The 19,351-nt window shown below is 36.7% G+C and overlaps 1 protein-coding gene across 2 annotated transcripts in view; it reads right to left on the reverse strand.

Annotated features, from left to right (window-relative positions):
• LOC118711448 (probable ATP-dependent RNA helicase DDX60) overlaps positions 1–18,617 on the reverse strand; it is a 74,834-nt gene extending 56,217 nt beyond the window's left edge. For both annotated transcript variants that reach the window (XM_045576597.1, XM_036424537.2), the window contains exons 1-8: positions 18,464–18,617; positions 13,601–13,880; positions 10,110–10,179; positions 6,447–6,636; positions 5,765–6,106; positions 4,686–4,808; positions 1,909–2,079; positions 84–242 (exon numbers count right to left, since the gene is read on the reverse strand). In XM_045576597.1, coding sequence (XP_045432553.1) covers positions 84–242; positions 1,909–2,079; positions 4,686–4,808; positions 5,765–6,106; positions 6,447–6,636; positions 10,110–10,179; positions 13,601–13,877 — 1,332 coding nt within the window. In that variant the 5' untranslated portion in view covers positions 13,878–13,880; positions 18,464–18,617. The remainder of the gene's footprint in view (positions 1–83; positions 243–1,908; positions 2,080–4,685; positions 4,809–5,764; positions 6,107–6,446; positions 6,637–10,109; positions 10,180–13,600; positions 13,881–18,463) is intronic.
• Between the last annotated feature and the right edge of the window lie 734 nt (positions 18,618–19,351).

Raw genomic sequence — 19,351 nt, forward strand, 5'->3', positions numbered from 1 at the left:
ATTAGAAAAATGAAATTGATCTGCCTTATAATGTTTGCCTTATTGACTTTACAATATTTATGATATTCCATGTAGTTACATACCATTCTTAGAAAAGGTACAAGTGTTTTGTCCCAAATATTAGTAATAATTCTACCCTTAGCTCTTTGAAACAGGGGTAAACGTTGAAGGAAAATCACACTAAGACAGTGCATTCTGCAAAGATCTGCTGCTTCCTTTAGTGTTAGGGGTTTATTCAAGTCCTGAAAAAACAAACAAACATGAATTTAGAAATATCAAACACAGGCAATATAAACATTCAGAAATATAAGAACAGAATCTTAGAGCATCTTACTCATAATGTCCCAACATGATATATGTACTCCTATTCAATTATTTTGTTTTAAGAAAAAAATTAATAAGCGTATAATTTTTTTCTAAATAGCATAGCTAATTATTTTACTTAGAAGTGAAAACTTTTCCAAATAAATGAGGCCCAGTGTTTAGAGCATCTAGTATTTTCATTTTTTAACATGGTGGAGGATGATCACCTGCATGGAGGCATGGCTAGCATGTATTTATGACCTCAAAGTAGAAATACAAGGAGTGTCATAAAGTTTCTTACTGTCATACCTGTTCCTGTGTGTACTAAGGCAGTGTAGGAAACAAACAAACACAAAAACAAAGTTTGGTTTGTAGCCTATCTTTGCCACCAATTAGCTGTTTGACTCTTATTTATATATTAAGTAGAATCACTGTAAAGATTTAATGACTCTGTATATAAGGTACCTGGCATTGGCACATAATAAAGACTTAGTAAAAGTTAGCTTCTATTATAAATCAACATCAATATTATTGGTATTCTTTTTTTCCATTTTCAATTGCTGTTGACATTCAATATTATTTTATACTAGAGGCCCGGTGCATGAAATCCATGCACTTGGGGCAGGGGAGAGGGGGATCTCTCAGCCTGGCCTGTGCCCTCTTGGAGTCTGAGAACCCTCAGGATGTCAACAGCAATTGAAAAATTAAAAAAAAGAATACCAATAATAATAGTGATGTTGATTAATAAAAGCTAACTTTTATTATTAATCACCTGGTGGTGAGAGGCTCCCACCACTACCACTGTACTCCCCAGCCATGAGCCAGGCTTCTGGCTGAGCAGTGCTCCCCCTGTGGGAGCGCCCTGACCACCAGGGGGAAGCTCCTGCATTGAGCATCTGCCCCTTGGTGGTCAGTGTCATCATAGCAATCAGTCATTCTACCGTTCGGTTGATATGCATAATAGCCTTTTATTATATAGGACTAGCTTCAGGTGTACAGCATAGTTGTTGGTATGCTTAACAGAAAACATGCGGTCTGCGCACTAGGGTAGATGATTAGTTATCCAGGTTCAACAGGTGCTAAATTTCCTGTGGAATGTCATCACCCTTGCCTTGAAACTGGTCTATGACATTGTCAGCCACAGTGATGATCAGCTGAGAACAAGAATGAAATCAATATTTGTCCTTTGGTCAGGGAAGAAAGAGGTGACAAGCTCATTCCAGAAAAAGAAAATTATCCTAACTTGTCTGTCAAGAGCTCAGTGTACCGTTATAAGAATGTGATCAATATATTTATCATTGTTTATTCAATGAACATGTGACAAACACATATTTTCTGTTTATACCTATAGCTACTACTCATAAGGATTGCTACATCTCAGATGGAAGTGAGGAATATGGGGAAGAGACCAACCAAAGAACTTGTATGCATATATGCATAACCTATGGACACAGACAATAGGGTGGTGAAGGCCTGGGGAAGGGTGTGGAGTGGACTAGAAGAGGTCAACGGAGTGGGGAAAGGGACCTGTGTAATACTTTCAACAATAAAGATTTTTTTAAAAAATAACATTGAATAATTAAATTAATTTTGAAAGAATCTCACCTGTGTGTTATGATTTTCTGTGCAGGTGTATAGGTTTTCAGAGTCTTGGGCATCATGTAAAATTTTTTTATAGTGTTTCAGTGTCACAGCGCATGAAATAGAGCAGACAATACTTCTTACATCAGCTCCTTCAGACCACCGGTTGAAAAGCAAGGACAAGGTCTGATGTATCTGCAATAAAAAATTTTTTAAAGACCTACTGATTACAAGGGACAAGGTTCAAAGCTCAAGTGCTATTTAACCCTAGAAAAAGAAGTTTAATTTTCCCCACTAATAATGTTACTACTAAAATTTAATCTTTCAAATAATTAAGGAAAAATATTTTTAAAAATTCTTAAGGAAGAACAGAACAATTGGGAAAATGTTTAATGAGAAATGATAATGTGTATCTAGCTAGACCTAAGTATATTTTAATATTAATGACTATTTAGCCTCCTCTTATGTATACTCTCTTACAAAACTGAATAGGCCATACCCTGTTTGCAAGTCTGTGAATGATTAACTTGTAAAGTCTTCAATGTTGCCAGTTCAGACAATTTTCAGTGGCCATTGAGGCAACATGCAAAAATGATGTATTTGCCTGTTGGTCAAAGCTACCCTCTCATAAACTGTTAATTATAAGCCACTGTTCCTGAAAGTATTATCACTACAACCTCCATGCTTTGGAGAAAGTTGGAAAGGAGTAAGAAATTGAAAAGTTCAACAAAGTAACTAGACAAGAACAGGATGCAGACTTAACATAGTTTTTTCTGCCCTAACCAGTTGGGCTCAGTGGATAGTGCGTCAGCCTGTGGACTGAAGGGACCAAGGTTCAATACTGGTCAGAGCATGTACCTTGGCAGCTGATCAATGTTTCTCTCTAATCGGTGTTTCTAACTCTCTATCCCTCTCTCTTCCTCTCTGTAGAAAAATCAATAAATTATTTTTTAAAATATAGTTTTTTCTATCTGTGGCTGGGTATTAAATGCATTCATTTAAAAATGTTTGTGTATCTTAGCCAGTGTGGCTCAGTGATTGAGCATCAACCTATGAACCAGTAGGTCATGGTTTGATTCCCGGTCAGGGCACCAATCCCCAGTGTGGGGTGAGCAGGAGACAACCAATCAGTGATTCTTTCTAATCATCAATGTTTCTCTCTCTCCCTCTCCCTTACTCTTTGAAATCAATAAAAAAAATTTTTTTTAATGTTTGTCTAGTGTCTACATCCTATGTAAGGTGTACAGGAATTTTAAGATTGATCACAGGGCCTTTTGAGTTTTGAGCAGAGTAGTGCCATGATATGAAATTTATACTTTTAAAAGATCACTCTGATTACTGTGTAGAAAGTAAGTCATAGGGGATCGAAAGCACAAACGGAAATACATGTAGGATGATGCATCTTAGTCTCCTGCATTTTTTCATATAAGAAAGATTTGATAAAATCTATAATGTCATAGTGATAGAAATGGTGATAATTTGGCAGGTTCAGGATGTACAATGACAGGATTTACTAGTGGATTGGGTGGGGGTATGAGGGAAAGAGTGAAGTCAAAAATACCTCCTAGATTTATATTCTGAACAACTATAAGCATATTAACTGATATGTGGAGATTCAATGGAATGGGTTTGGACTCAAGGTCTTAAACTTAGCTATGTTAATTTTGTGATGCCTGTTAAAAATCCATGTGATAACCAGCATAGCTAAGTGGTTAGGGTGTTGGCACATGCACCAGAGGGTCTCGGGTTCGATTCTGGTCAAGGGCACATACCTGGGTTGCAGGTTCAATCCCTGGTCCAGGTCAGGTTGTGTGCAGGAAGCAACCAATTCATATGTCTCTCTCACTGATGTTTCTCTTTCTCTCTCTCTCTCTTTCTCTCTCTCTCTCTCTCTCTCTCTCTCTCTCTCTCTCTCTCTCTCTCTCTCTCTCTCTCTGTCTCCCTTTACCCCTCCCTTCTACTTTCTCTAAAACTCAATGGAAAAAATAACCTCAGGTGAGGATTAACAACAACAAGAAATCCATGAGATGTTTAATAGGCGGCTGTCTATGAGAGAAACTAAGACAACACACCTAGTCTTTCAAAAAGAAGACTGTGGAAGAAAAATATCAGATAGTGAGGTGGGAGTAATCAAAAGGATAAAATAACCACTGACTTAGGTTCCTCATAAGAGCTCACTCAAATATCAATGGCTTAACTTCCGTACTAACTACGCAGCTTTCTTTTCCAGAAAATAAAAAATGCATAGCTTTTAGGTATACATTTCCATAGTAGTCACCCAGATATTAAAAAATAAAAGTTTGAACCGAAACCGGTTTGGCTCAGTGGTAGAGCATTGATCTGCGGACTGAAAGGTCCCAGGTTCAATTCCAGTCAAGGGCATGTACATTGGTTGCAGGCACATCCCCGGTAGGGGGTGTGCAAGAGGCGGCTGGTCGATGTTTCTCTCTTATCGATGTTCTCTCTCATCGAGCTCTCTATCTCTCTCCCTTCCTCTCTGTAAAAAATCAATAAAATATATTTTAATAAATAAATAAATAAAATAAAATAAAAAAAGTTTGAGATCTTAAAATTATCACATTAGGTTTCTTCCTCCAATTTTACTATATGTTTTATAATCAATAAGTTTAGCAAGACTCCCTTTGCCTCAGTGCTATGCAGCTTGAAGAAGAAAGTCCATATAATCAGCAAGGACCTGAATGTTGGTTTAAAAAATAAAGTCTGTTTTCTAGAAGCAATAAACCATTAAAAGTATATTGCCTATGTGCTGGGCTTCAGTTTCCAAATAAATGTGTTGTTACCTCTTTCTGCATTTCTCCCAAGTTTAGTTTCAAATGACCATAGAGAAATATTTCTCTCTCCTGTAACCTTTGGTAATACTCTATTATGAAGGCACGTAAGGCGTGTTGCAGTTGTGTCTCATGCTAAAAAACAAAACACATAGGTAAGTTGTCTGGTTCAAATAAAAATACCTATTGCAAACCTGTAGTTAAAATAAATACAAGGTGAAAATTAATGCTTATTATTATTTGACTACAGACAAAACAAACAAAAAAATACATTAATTCAAGCTAAAATAGACTTCTACTCCCTTTGAAGTACTCACTGCTGAGTTTACTAGAATATAAGAAGAGAAATTAAAATGTTTGTAATTCAAATAAAAGCAGCCACTAAGAAAATGCTGGCTTTAGAAGTACTATAATTGTTCTATATTGCCCCACACTTATATGTTATCTATTTACAAAAAAAAAAAAAAGAAGAAGAAAAATTTTAAGTAATATTCTCAAGCCTTGGTATTTATTCACAGCTATTTTTTAAAAGATACAACTACTCAAAATAATTGCAAAAAAGAACTGACAAATAAAATGATGAATATTTTCTCTAACAGCTGTCTTAATTTTAAAAGTGATAATACAGACTAATCTTCCCAGATAATATATATGTATACACATATATACACTCATGTGTAAAACATATACACAAAATGTATGCAAATTTAATATACAGGAGCGTATAAATGAATATGTATGTTATATGAATGTGTACATATGTATGTGCGGATACATGTAGTTTATGTACAAGGTGCTGGCTGGGAATTTCCCACTGTGTCCTCACATGTCCTTGGCACTGTTCCTCTGCTGAGTCTATTGTACTTGACCTTAGCCCATACTTTTCCTCCCCACTTTTCAAAATTGCCCAAACAAAGGCTTAGTATATAAGAACTTAAGCTAACTTAAATTCTGCCCTCTTTTCCCATGTTAGAATATTCCTTCAGAGTGTTCTTACACCCAAATTTTTTTAAATAAACACTTATGGTTCTCTGGTTGATTTTTCAACATTTATGTTGCTTATTTATCCTGGGCAATTTAATATAACTTACCGTTTCAAAAAACAGTTTGTGCATATAGAGACTTGAGGCACAGTATCCATAAATTCTAAGGACATCTGACTCTATTCCCAAAATCTGTACAATATTGATTTTCTTCTGAAGAGCATGCATGATCAAAATGTTTAAGAAGTCTGTTTGACGAGTTGTTATTCCCTTATCTGAGACAATGAGGAAATATGGATAACATTCTTTAAGAAATATCTCCCATTCTGGTGTCAGACAGTTGGAAAATTCTGTATGAATAGTGACATCAGTATTGTATTCTAAATGATATATCAATATGGTACGAAGGGCCAGAATTTCAGGGTGATTATAATACAGATTTTCTGCATCCTGTAGACAAAGGAAATCAATGTTAATTTTAGTGATAAAAATAGACTATCTAGTTATTTTTAAAATTTAGCATTGCATATAAGATGTTGTATTAACATAATACAAAGATTCAAAAATTCAAGGTTATTCGCTTAATTTTTCTAAATACTTTAGAATGTCAGATAAAGACTCGTTAGCTATTTCCCTATCAATAATACTTGGTATTATTCCAATTAGTATAGACTTTAATTTCAATCTGAACAAGCAAAATATATAAAAGTAATGATTGATAACACTTAAAAATAAATACGTTTTCTTAGCCTCTATGAAATGAGAACAGAAAATTAAATCTGTTTGTTACCTTAAAAAAAACTATTACAAATTTGGCTTCCTTTTGAATAAAATCATGCAGAAATTGTTCTACAATATAAAAGAAGTGAAGAGTTTGTCCTTTCTTGAAGTTCACATTAAGAAAACAAGTGATGAGTAATGAATCTCCATCAATCAAAAAAAATTCAGACTCAACAAAGTCTTTAAGTAAGCTCACCATTCTGAATAAAAACATAAAACAAGTAATGCAAAGATTATAAAGATAATAGTAGCTTAAGATAAAATCCCACAAGTTTAATTGGTTTCACAAATTTTCTTCAAGTTTAAGCAAGAATCTTAAAGGAAAACTAACCACACAGTTCTGTTATATTTAAGTAACAATTTTCCAGAGCATTCCTATTATTCTGCAATCGTAAATAAGTCCTTAGTTAAAGTATGACTGATTCTACAGTGAAACTGAAATTCATTGGTGCAAGCATAAATTTATCCAAAAAGTGCCTCTCTATTTTAAATTTATACTTATTGTTTTTGTACTTCCAGTGTGAAAAATTAAAACAGTCATAATCCTTGGTCAATAATATGTATGGAACTATCTCATTGTGCACTTTAACAAATAATGAAGAGCTGTAAACTCTTCACCCATTCCAAAAATTTTCTATAATTTTTATCTACTATATGAGAAGTTGTCAAAACTTATCTCCCTAACTCTCTCTCAGAGGCAACCACTGCCTTGAATTTAGTTTTCATCATACTTTCTCACTTTTTAAAAATTTTTATGACAGTATAATGCATGCCTCGTTTAGGATTTTTATTAAAAGAACAATGTCTTATCTGAGTTTTATGGAATTTTCAACATAATTACCAATTACTATTAAAATTCTAGTATATGGTTACAGGAAGCTATATTTAAATAACTTTATTGTTGTATAATAGCAATTTTATATATATATATGTATATATGTATATATATGTATATATGTATATATGTATATATATCTACAACAATATATTTCTCTTTTCAATGAGCATATAAATTATTTTTTCTGTTTATTGCTGTTATAAACTGTGCTGCAATGATCATTCTTGTGTCTGTTTCCTAATACACAGGTGAATCTCTCAGTATCTATTTATAAAAATGTAATTACTAATTTGTTCACCATAAGGCAATAGCAACGCATTTTCTAAAGCAATCCTATTATACCTACATTAACAGGTGTCAGAAAATCAATTCAACTGCACGATTTTCAACACCTGGTGTTGTACAAAACATGAACTACATGCTTCTAATTTAATTTTTTTTATTTTGCTTCTTCAGTTTTGTGGCTAGGATGTGTGAAGCTACTATTAATAGATGCTACGAAAAAAAATTAAAACTACAGAAACGTGAATTCTGCTGTGCATTTTTTTTAGAATTTACTCTTTGCACATTTTGACACATAAAGTATTATAGTAAACCAGATTGCATTCTCTGCAGTCAGACTCCTGAGATTAGAATCCTGGCTCTGTTTCATACAAATTCTGGGAGTTTCTTTGTTTATTTATTTTATTTTCTAATATCTTTATTTTTTAATTGAATTTATTGGGGTGACATTGGTTTACAAAATCTTACATGTTTCAGGTGTACAACTCAACAAAACATTGTCTGCACACCGCATCATGTGCCCATCATCCCAAAAAGTGTCTCTTTCAGTCCCTACTCTCCCTCCCCTTCCCTGTTTGCCCACCGCTACCTACCCCCACTGCCTTTCCCTCTGGCCATCACCACACTGTTGTCTGTGTCTACGTGTTATATAATGTGTGTGTGTGTGTGTGTGTGTGTGTGTGTGTGTGTGTGCGTGTACATGTGTGTGTGTGTCTGTGTGACTATTTATTTATTTATTTATTTTGCTTAAAACCTTGACCTTCTTTTATCTAGGCCCCACTAACTCTATTCCCCTCTGACAGCTGTCAGTCTGTTCCATGTATCCATGCCTCTGTTTTGTTTGTCAGTTTATTTTGTTCATTATGTTCCACATATAAGTGAAATCATATGGTATTTGCCTTTCTCTGGCTTATTTCACTTAGTTAATAATCTCCAGGTCTATCCATGTTGTCACAAAAGGTAAGATTCTGCCTTGGTTTGGCTAAGTGGATAGAGCCTCAGCCAGTGGACTGAAGGGTCCTGGGTTCAATCCCAGCCAAGGGCATGTACCTCCATTATGAGCTTGATCCCTGGCCCTGATTGGGGTGCCTGCCAGAGGCAACCAATCAGTGTGTCTCTCTCACATCAATGTTTCTCTCTGTATGTGTCTCTTCTTCTCTCTAAAAATCAATGGAAAAATATCCTCTGGTGAGGATGAACAACAAAAAAAGTAATAAGATTCCACTTAGTTGTTTATTTGCTTACTTTTATGGTTAAGTAGCATTCTATTGTGTAAATGTACCACAGCTTTTTATCCACTCATCTACTGATGGCCATTGGGCTGCTTCCAGATCTTGCCTTTTGTAAATAATGCTGCAATGAACATAGGGGTGCATATATTCTTTCAAATTAATGTTTTGAGTTTCTTCGGATGTACATGTTCCCAGAAGTGGGATCGCTGGATCAATAACTAGATGCAATTATAATTTTTTGAGGAAACGCCATGCTGTTTTCCACAGTGACTGCACCTGTATGCATTCCCACCAACAGTGCACAAGGGTTCCCTTTTTTCTACATCCTTGCCAGCACTTGTTGTTTTATTGATGGGACTACATCAAACTGAAAAGCTTTTTCACAGCAAAAGAAAGCATCAACAAAGGGAAAAGGGAACCCACTGAATGGGAGAACATATTTGCCAATGACACATCTAATAAGGGGTTAATTTCTAAAATATATAACTCATACAACTCAACACGAGGAAAACAAATAACCCAATTTAAAAAAGGACAAGCTCTGGGTCTTTAGATTACTTATTTCTCTATTCTGTGCTCTATTCTCAACTTAAGTGGGAATTTTAAAAAGTTAAAATTTCATGTAGTTGCTGTGAGGATTCGTGAGATAAATATTTATACAATTTTTAGAAGTATTCTTATGTCATATGTTTAAAATATTCATATCATAAATGATGTTTTGGGTTTGGGTTTTATTTTATAATTGCATGCAAATGGCATTTCAGCACATCTATTCTAAATTATTTTTAGAAAATTGGAATGTGGAGATCAATGATATAAGATCAGACTAAATAAATCACCTATAACAAGAAGTTCTACTTTCTTCATCCCTAGAGGCTATATATTGATGAGCACACAAAAATGGCTATTGAGGGAACTAAAAGATGCATTAGTTTGGTGTATTTGCCCTGGTTGCTATTAAATAATGTTTTAAAAAACACCAAATTTCAATTTTATGAAATTTTCGAAGATTTTGACATGCAATATGATGCCAATTAAATTGCTGCTTTAGTCTCACACGAGATTTAAAAAATGAGTCAGTCCTCCACTTATACCCTTTCAAATTTTCAGTATATTATTCCTTGCTACTGAATAAAAGCCATATAGAGAAATCCTTCCCAAGAAAAGAGAATATTTACCTATTTTCAGAAATATCAATCTTTTGCCCCACTTGCAGTTTATCCAAAATGATTCTTAGTAAGAAGAAATAAAAAATATGCCACAGAGAGGAAATGAATTATTTATAATCAAATAATACTTTAAGGATTTGTGCTGCACTTACTTAGATTTTGACAGAGTGTTCCAAATATTTATTGAGAGGGTCCTCAGAATTCGCTTACATTCATTTAATCCTTTAAAATAAGTAACAAGTTTAATACTCAACTTTAAAATAATTTTAATTGATAATTCCTTCTGTTGCTAATCTTGAGTATACTTATATTTTATACAAGACTGCATAGCATGGATGAAATATTCAGTTACATGTCAAAAGATAAAGAGATTATGCTAAAAATGAAAATATGCCTATATTATTTATTAAAAAGAATAAATATAAGCAAGGCAAGCCAATCTTACAGTTTTAAAATTTGATTTCCCATAAACACAAAATAGTAAATTTCTAGTTGCAAATGAATGTTAATGATAAACATAAATACAAGTCCACAAAGACAAGATGTCCAGAAAATTGAAAATTTAACGCTTTCAAAATTAATCTATATAAATATATAGAAAGACATCTTTAAACAGATATATAGATATAGATACAGTGTCTACCTTCAAAAGTTTTCTCTTTGCCCTGGCCAGTTTGGCTCAGTGGATAGAGCGTCAGCCTACAGACTCAGGGGTCCTGGGTTCAGTTCCTGTCAAGGGCATGTACCTTGGTTGTGGGCACATACCCACTGGGAACTGTACAGGAGGCAGCTGATCGATGTTTCTCTCTCATCGATGTTTCTAGCTCTCTGTCCCTCTCCCTTCCTCTCTGTAAAAAAATCAATGAAATATGTTTTTAAAAGGTTTTCTCATTAAGCACAAATAATAAAATGATATATCCTTTACTTTTCTACTCTTCTATATACTGAGGGAAGTGGGGGAGAAAATTTGATCTAATTCATTGAAATAAATTACTCCAGCAAATTTCTTTGTAATACTCCATGTCCTTATTAAATGCATTCTATTAAGAAATTAGCACTTGTAAAGGAAACAAACATTCACCTATTTAGAATGTGAGGTGGGGGAGGGGGGGAGTAAGCAGGAATATTGCAACACTATAGATTTCTTGGCATTTCTGTTACAGCGTAAGAATCTCTCATATTGTTGACTGATATTAATTAATTGAGCTCTCACAACTGCTTCTTTTTCAAAGAAAGTGAATTTGTGCATAATAAAGGGGTATTAGGTATTATAAAAGCATATTTTAAAAATGCGGGGTACCTAGACATGCCTATATACAGGACCAGATGTATCAATAATAGGTAGCTCCTCACTTCTAAAAAGTACTTTGAAATTTATTAACTAAATGGTAAGGCTACACTTGGGTGTATATAGTCATTTTCATTAAAATTGTACTTATTTAGTTTTGTTGCAATTAATGTAGAAGTCTCCAAATGTGTTTATTGTTTTGTGACCCTGTAATTTCATACTTCCATTTTATCATTACTATTTTCATGTCTATGCTGAGAGAAGCAACCATACAAGCTAGCATTGTGAATAGTTACAGACTCAAGATTTAAAGTTTTGTGTAAGCAGAAATGTTTTCCGTTACTAAATATTAAGTTTTGCTTATTAAAAGCCTGCCTAACTGGTGGAGTCATGTGAAAATATTCATTTAGAATAATATTTCAAAGTTTACTCTCAATTGCATCAATAATTCTAAAAACACATTAAATTGGTCTACTGTATTTCTTTTACTTGTTTTTATTTTAGTTTGTAAGAAGGCAAGAAATATTTCAATTTAAGCTGAGGTGAATTATGAACATTTGCTGTGGGTAGTTACTCATACACTAGAGGCCCAGTGCACGAATTTGTGCACAAGTGCAGTCTAGCCAGTCTTGCTCTGATTGGGGCCAGGCCTGCTGGAAGGAGGGAGGATACAAACAGTCGGCTGGCCAGCCCCACCCCCAATCAGGGTGGGTGAGCAACCAGTCGTTTCAGGTGCTCCGGTCACTTGACTTTAATATATATATATATAGATCATCCAGATGAAGAATTCAAAAATCTTGAAAATTTAATCAAGATGGTTAATAAAAGGTGGTTGGTGATGGGGCAACCCTAAATTTTGGTTGATCATTCTTGGGGGGAAGCCTGATAATAATTTAAAAGAGTATAAAAAATAATAGCAAATATCTATATATCAAACATTGAAATTGATAAGTGTTAAAATTTTGCCCTTTTGATTCAAATTTATTTATTAAAGGGGAATAAATACTGAAGATGTAGCTGTATTCCCTCCCATTCTGCTGTCATTAGCTGGCCACGCCATTGTAATATTTCTTTGCCATCACTTTGTATGAACACATACATATCCTTCTTTTTCACCTTCAATTAAATGGTATCATTCCACAACTTTTCTTCATTCAACTTTATGATTTTGAGATCTATCCACATTGATGCACATTTTAGCAGCTGATAATGCTCTCCCATACAATTGTAACACCTTCTGAAGCTAAATTCCATAATGATAGACATTTAGGTTGTTTTCTTGCCACTGTCTTACAAATTATGGCATATTTTACATTATTTTTTTCCTTTCTTTATTTTTTAATTGAATTTTTTGGGTTGATGTAGGTCAATAAAAATTTTAATATGTCTCATGGAACATAAGCAAGAGAAATTCTCTAAGAGGTAGAGATTAGAGAGGTAAGAACTGAGAAGTTGGCTGTTCCTGCCTGCTCTCCAGCTCCACCCCTGCCACAGGTTACCCTCTGTATGTAGGGTGACTGGTGGGGTGGGGTCTTTGTCCTGGTGCCACTCACATCCTCTGCTACCCACCCTCAGTTCTCTATTTGCCATCAGGGATGGGAGCCTGCTGGCTCGGGAAAGGGACTGAGAGGTGGTCAGTAAGCCTCATAGTGACTGGTCCAGTGGTTGTTCTGGTCATTCTGGTCAATTTGCACATTACCCTTTTATTATATAGGAGGATGTGCTAATACACTGTAGGGTGGAAGTCAGTTTACAGCTGTTTATATGGAAAATAATCCAATAAAAATAATGTCATAAGAATAAATTCTGTTTCACATACACTGTAAACCCATTTTTACCAAATCTATAATTAATTTAGGAACTCAGGCTTAACATTCCGTTACTCTTTAACCTTTTGAGTCAAGCAGAGTCTTGAGGACCTGCTTTTAAAGTCACAGTAGTATAATCAGAACCATGTGAGAACCTTATTATTATAATTGTTGATTCTCAGTCCCTATCCCTAAGGATTTATTGATTTAACTGGATTTATGAAAATTCAAAGAACTATACCTAAGTGGAGTGTAATAAATATGTATTTAAGTTAAATGAAATCACTCATACACACTCATTTTAAAAAGATTCCTTAACCTAATTTTTGTTTACAATATAGATTCCAAGCCAAGCAAACTATTCAGTCTGGGTCAACCAAAAAGCAACACAACAAAAATCTTATTTAATATAAAAGAGAGAAAGCGTGAAGGCACTGATATTGTTCAGAGACTGAGAAAGAGAGAGAGGAGGAAGAAGAGGAGGAAGAGAAGGAAAGGGGTGGAGGAAGAAGGAGGGAGGGAAATTCATCCATGGGTGTGGCCTCACCTGATTTTTCTGAAGCCTGGCTGCTTTCATCTATAGCTTCAACTTCTGATGGCTTCTCTTCATGCATTCCAGACTCACATGGTAACTGCCCAGAAGCTGGCTCTTCTACTAAGTCTTCTGAGATCAGATGATCTTCTTCTTCAGATTGATCAAATGAGGACAAGCTCTCCATGGTGTCACTGTCATCAGAGCTGTCACTTTCAGTATCACTCTCACTTTCACCTTCGCTGCTACTAGGGCTTGATTTTTCATTTGACAAAGTAGGTTCAGAAGCCATGTTCTATAAAAGCAAAGCTCTTAATTATCATCACACTATAATTTACTTCTTCCAAAGGTAAAATCTGTTCAATTCCTTCTTCTCTCTAAGTCTCCTCCATACCTAGTTCCCTAATGAGGATACTTTTTCATAATCCTCTTCCCAAATATGTTTGCAACTAAATTACTTAAACAGGATGGTGGAGCTGCATGGTAGGGCAAAACCTATTCCTGAAAATATGTATGTGAAAGTCATATTTTCAGAGACAAAAAATAATCATGTACTAGACATTTAAAGGAAGATTTGATCTAAAAAGAATAATAAATGGTGAACATTTCTATGTAAATTTTAACATTGAAATAGTCTACATAGATAAATTTCTAGCATTTTAAATATTACTTTGATTGTGTTCTTTTATTTCATAGCTGAGCACATAGACAACCAGATTATAATCAATTACCACTCTATTAATGCTTAAATTTGCAGCTTTCTGTGTACCCAATGACTTACATCAGTTTTTTTCAAATGAGTTTATGAAATATGCATCGTCTCACTGTATAAACAGGTGAACTCTTCCTTTATCTGTTCTTTTTTAAATAGTAAAATATTTAAGTGGTGACATTAAGAAAGCTACAAAAACTGGGACACTATCTTGTAGGCTAGCAGATAGCATAACTTCATGTTATATTAAAATGTTTATTCTCCAGCTTATGGAGAAAAGAATCAAGTGTGGTCCCTCAGAAATCAAACTAATAAACTTTCACTGTATACCTAAATCAAATAGATACAGTCATAGGTGCTATAGATACTCAGATTCACAAGACAGTTGCAAGCAGAAGGAATGATTATCTGTGAGTAAACTCCAATCTATAGTAGCATTAAAAGTGTCACTGGAAGTTTTAATGTCATGGACTCTTTAAATGAAATCACAGATGTAATTATCAAATTATGTAAAAATAAATTACACCTACAGAATTACAAAAGCCAGTGTTTTATTTTTGTAAAAATAGTAGCTAAGAGTTACTTGGCTATATAAGACCAGTCATCCTACTGAGTGCTCATAATAATATAATTAAATAATTAATTAATTAATTAATCTACCCAATCAAGGCCTGTAGCTTCTAAGAAACATCCACTCATCTGTCAAAATTCCATATCCATTTATGATAAAAAAATAAAAAAAAACCCTCGCCCAGCAAGAGTGGCTCAATAGGGTGACCAGGCTGGCAGAAGGGTTAGTGAGGGGCGACCAAATGACTAAACAGCAGGCTGCATGGGACGACCAGGCTCATGGGGAACAGGGAGGGGGTGTGGGGGCAGTTGGGGGCAACCAGGCCAGCAGGTTAATTTAGAGGTGATATAATGAGGGTTGTATTATAGCTAGTAAATGCACTAGGTAGGATGGAAGCAGAAAATGGAGAGTGCCATGGAGAACTAAATAAGGCTTACCAGAGGATAAGTTATTTTAACTTGACTTTTAAGAATTATCAGGAGCTTTCCAGATAATGGCAGGGTAAGAGCATTCTAGAAAAACAAGGTGTTCAAAGGCCAACAGCAGATCTGAGAAGGCAGAGTTTGAATGGAGTATCTCACTAAGTTGCTCAGGTTGTGCCTCTAAAAGATTAGAATCAGTATCTTCCTTAGTTTGCAAATAGGATATGTATAAAACTTATTTGATTAATCCCATTGGTCAACTGAACCAGGAAATAACTGAAAGTATACACTAGACAATCATGCTTGTCTCAATGATTAGCATAAATACCATTTTCCCTCCAATATTTCCCTGGAAATAATCCAACAACACAGGATCTAGGGAACAATCTAACAGCAGCCCTGGCAAGCATGCAATCTCATTGATGTCACATTCTTTACATTTATTTTTGTTTTAGTAAAATGCACATGAATTTATCATTCTACCACACAATATATCAGTATTTTTAAAATACAAAAATTCGTGGTTTCAAAAAATATTTTCTATTCATCCTCATATAGCTCTCTGAATAATTCCCTAGTGTTAGAATTATTCTCTCATTTAACAACATCATGCAACTAATAAATTGAAGAACTGATTTTTATCTGATCCAAGGCCCTTGTCTTTCCCAAGAATACTATTGTCATCGTTAAAGGGAAGTGGCTATAGATTTTACAAATAGCTACCTAGACAAGAACTCTTATTTCCTTTGATTTCCCGTTGTGTTGAAATATTGCAGAAATATAGCCTTAATTGTTCAGAGAACCCCAATTAAGTTGAGTCATCTATCACCATCTACCCCAAAGAGAAATACAGTTTTGTACTATTAAACTCAGAAATACACTCAAAAAGATTCTGTTATTTTTTTAAAGAGTATCAAATGATTTTACTATAAAACTTAGGCTATTTATTCATCATTCACTTTCTTAAAAAAAACAACACACACACACACACACACACACACACACACACACACACACAAAACCCTCCCAAGACTTCCTGTCCTCGAGAGTAGGAAGCCACCCTGGGCAGTGATCCTGCAAACCTTCCCTTTACCTAGTGCCTGAGGGTCCTCGTGCATTCTAGGGTCGTGTGTTGGTACCTCATTGGGGAAAGGACGCTGAAGCTACAAGAGTCCTGTACAAGAGGGTCACCACAACATTGAAGCTATTTGTACATTCTAGCTTGCAGCTGAGAAACAATGCCAACAATAAGCCCAGTGGCAAACCTCCTCCCACCTCACCCACTGCCATTCCCAGAAACTGCACCTTTGGGACTGCTCACGTTCCTTCACTGTAGCTTTTGTGTATCCCCCAAAACAAACCCTAAAACTCACATGCAGTCTCCAAGTTCTAGTATGAAGGCCTGTTTCAGCACAACCAGGGATGGTGTAGCGTTTCTTTCTTGAGATCTCTGTAGTGTCTGCTGGTGTCATCCTGGGGAAGGCTGGCCAGTGGCAGGGGCACACAGGCCAGCGTTCCTCTTGTCAGACAGGGTACCTCCCTGTTCGGTGTGGACCCCACTCCAAAGTCAAAGGTGAAACCACTGGCGACATTGGCCTGGCTTCATTCTGAAGTTATACCTAGTACCACTGTGAACTGAATCTACTTTGTAACCATTCTATTATTTATTATTATTATTATTATTATTATTATTATTATTATTGATTTCAGAGAGGGAAAGGGAGAAATAGAAACATCAATGATGAGGGAGAATCATTGACCCCTTCCCTCCTACACGCCCCCCACTGGGGATTGAGCCTGCAACCTGTGCCCTTGATGAGAATCAAACCCAGAACTCTCGAATCCACAGGCCAAGGCTCTACCCACTGAGCCTAAGCAGCTAGGGCTCTGCACCATCCTTCAGTGAAGCTTCCTCAAGAGGTCAGGCACGGTCTGAGCGGGCATCCTGGGCTGGGCCTGGGAATCCAGGTTCCAGGGCTCTAGAGGGGGCGCTGGTGCGGCTTCTTGATTTTCTGGGCCTCCAGCAACTCCTAAAATGGCTCCTTCTTCCTGTGGCCTGAAGAGGGGGTTTCTTTTGGGATCCACCGCCTGAGAAATCCTGTCCCCTCCAGCTTCCTACACCCCCGCCTGCACCACGCTCTGCCGCAGATCATTCCTTGGATTCCCATTCCATGTCTGCTGGTCCTTAGGTGCTGACACAAAAGTCTCCACTCTGAGCCGCAGGTTCTGGTAAGGGAGCATGGGCCAACAGTCCCGGAGGAAGCTGTCAGACAGGCCCTGGCTTTTGGCTTCTGAGCTGCTCCGCCAGGAGCGCCAAGTGCTGAGGATCTCCGGGAGGCAGGGAAGCCGGATGATGGCCCAGCGCCCAAGCCCTCCCACCTCCACCCCCCCTCCCACCCTCACCCCCATCCCTACCCGGTGGATGGCGGAGCCAGTGTCCCTGCCCAGGGAGACCTCACAGGGATGCTTGTCGGGGGCTGCGAGGAGGAGCAGCTGCAGACGCAGAGGGGGAAAGAAGGGGAGGGCGGGGAAGGAGGAGGCTGAGAAGGCAGCGGAGAAAGAGGGCGCCGCTGGAGGCGGAGAAGGAAGGGAGGAGGCAGCTGTTGAGACAGCCCATCTGGTGGAATAAGTGGCAAAAACCGTGTTAACAGTATTTACAACCTAAGTTTGCCAACCACCATTTAAGGTAGGCTTCTCACTAACACCCTTGTTTCTCTATCAATCAATCCTGCGAAACTCATCATTGTCCTATCTTCGACTTCCCAAAACAGTTAGAAATAGACACTTAAATTAACGTGTGTGTGTGTGTGTGTGTGTGTGTGTGTGTGTGTGGTGTCCTTTATGTTTGCCTTGTCTGTTACATTAAGCTATAAGCCTCATGCAAAATTGTGTAACTTCTTTTTCATACTCAAGCTCATTCTGGAAAGTCTTAGCATTGTGTTACCAATAAAATCCCATGTGAAGCATCCATGCTGGCATCAATCTCAAGTGGATATTGTAGTTTATTTGCAAAGAAATTGTTTTTGGGACTACCCCAAGTCTAACTAACCTTCACGTATAAGTCAGCTCTTAGCAGTCAGTCCTTTCTTACATGGTCCTTCAACATAAGCACTCATTTCCCACCCTCCCCTCACCAATTCATCTATACAGAAGGCACAAAATCCCCCCTTTACCTGGGACCTGTAGTTTCCTTTTCACAGTCCAACAGCCAGCAGCAGTCCCAAGACAGGGGGAGTGAGTCGGCCGTGATCAGTCAGAGCTATGCTATTTCTCTAACTGAACCCAGGGCAGCAAGCTCTCTGCATCAACCAAGGCATTAGCTTTCGTTTCCTGGAGAGGCGAAGGGGAATGATTCAGCAAGATGCCAGCTGTTTTGGCCACACCCTTTAGAGAAATAAACATGGAAGGCAAAGGTCTAATACACTTACCTCCTTACTTCACTGAAGTCTGGCACATGCCTGGCTAGTCATTACTCCAAGGACTTAGTCCAACCATTCCTTTAAACTCACAGTTGCCTGCCTACTCCTCCACCTTCTTTTATTTGCTTTTAAAATCCTACCAAAATTAGAGCAAGAATGGGAGTAACTCTTGGAATAAAAATTCTTAAAAAAAAAAAAAAAAAGTGATCTGCTTACTGGAATAGAATGTCCACTGGGAAGTAAATAAAGCCCAGCCGTTCAGCAGCAGTGCTCTGTGCAGAACCAGCACAATGAATCTCCCTCATGGCTGTAATGGGACCCACCCAGGAACACTACTCCGCTGTCATATGCCTGTTTTCTTCATAGTTCTCATGTTCCAGGCATAAAACATCCTGAAGGTTAGAGGAAATGTGAAGGTTAGATGTAATAATCCTAAACAAAATATTTGGAGGTGGGTGGTGGTGGGGGAATTCTAAGCAAATCCTAAATAAAATAATAGCTAACTTTACCCAGCAAGATATAAATAAGTTAATCATAGATTTTAAAGCCCCCACAAAATAGTTTACACCTTTTCTCAACCATTTCCTAACCCTGTAGAGACCTTAAATGTCTCCAATCAGCTTTTTCAGCAATAATAATAAT

This window comes from Pipistrellus kuhlii, unplaced genomic scaffold (genome assembly GCF_014108245.1).
Source record: "Pipistrellus kuhlii isolate mPipKuh1 unplaced genomic scaffold, mPipKuh1.p scaffold_m20_p_8, whole genome shotgun sequence".
In the NCBI taxonomy this organism is placed as follows: Eukaryota; Metazoa; Chordata; class Mammalia; order Chiroptera; family Vespertilionidae; genus Pipistrellus; species Pipistrellus kuhlii.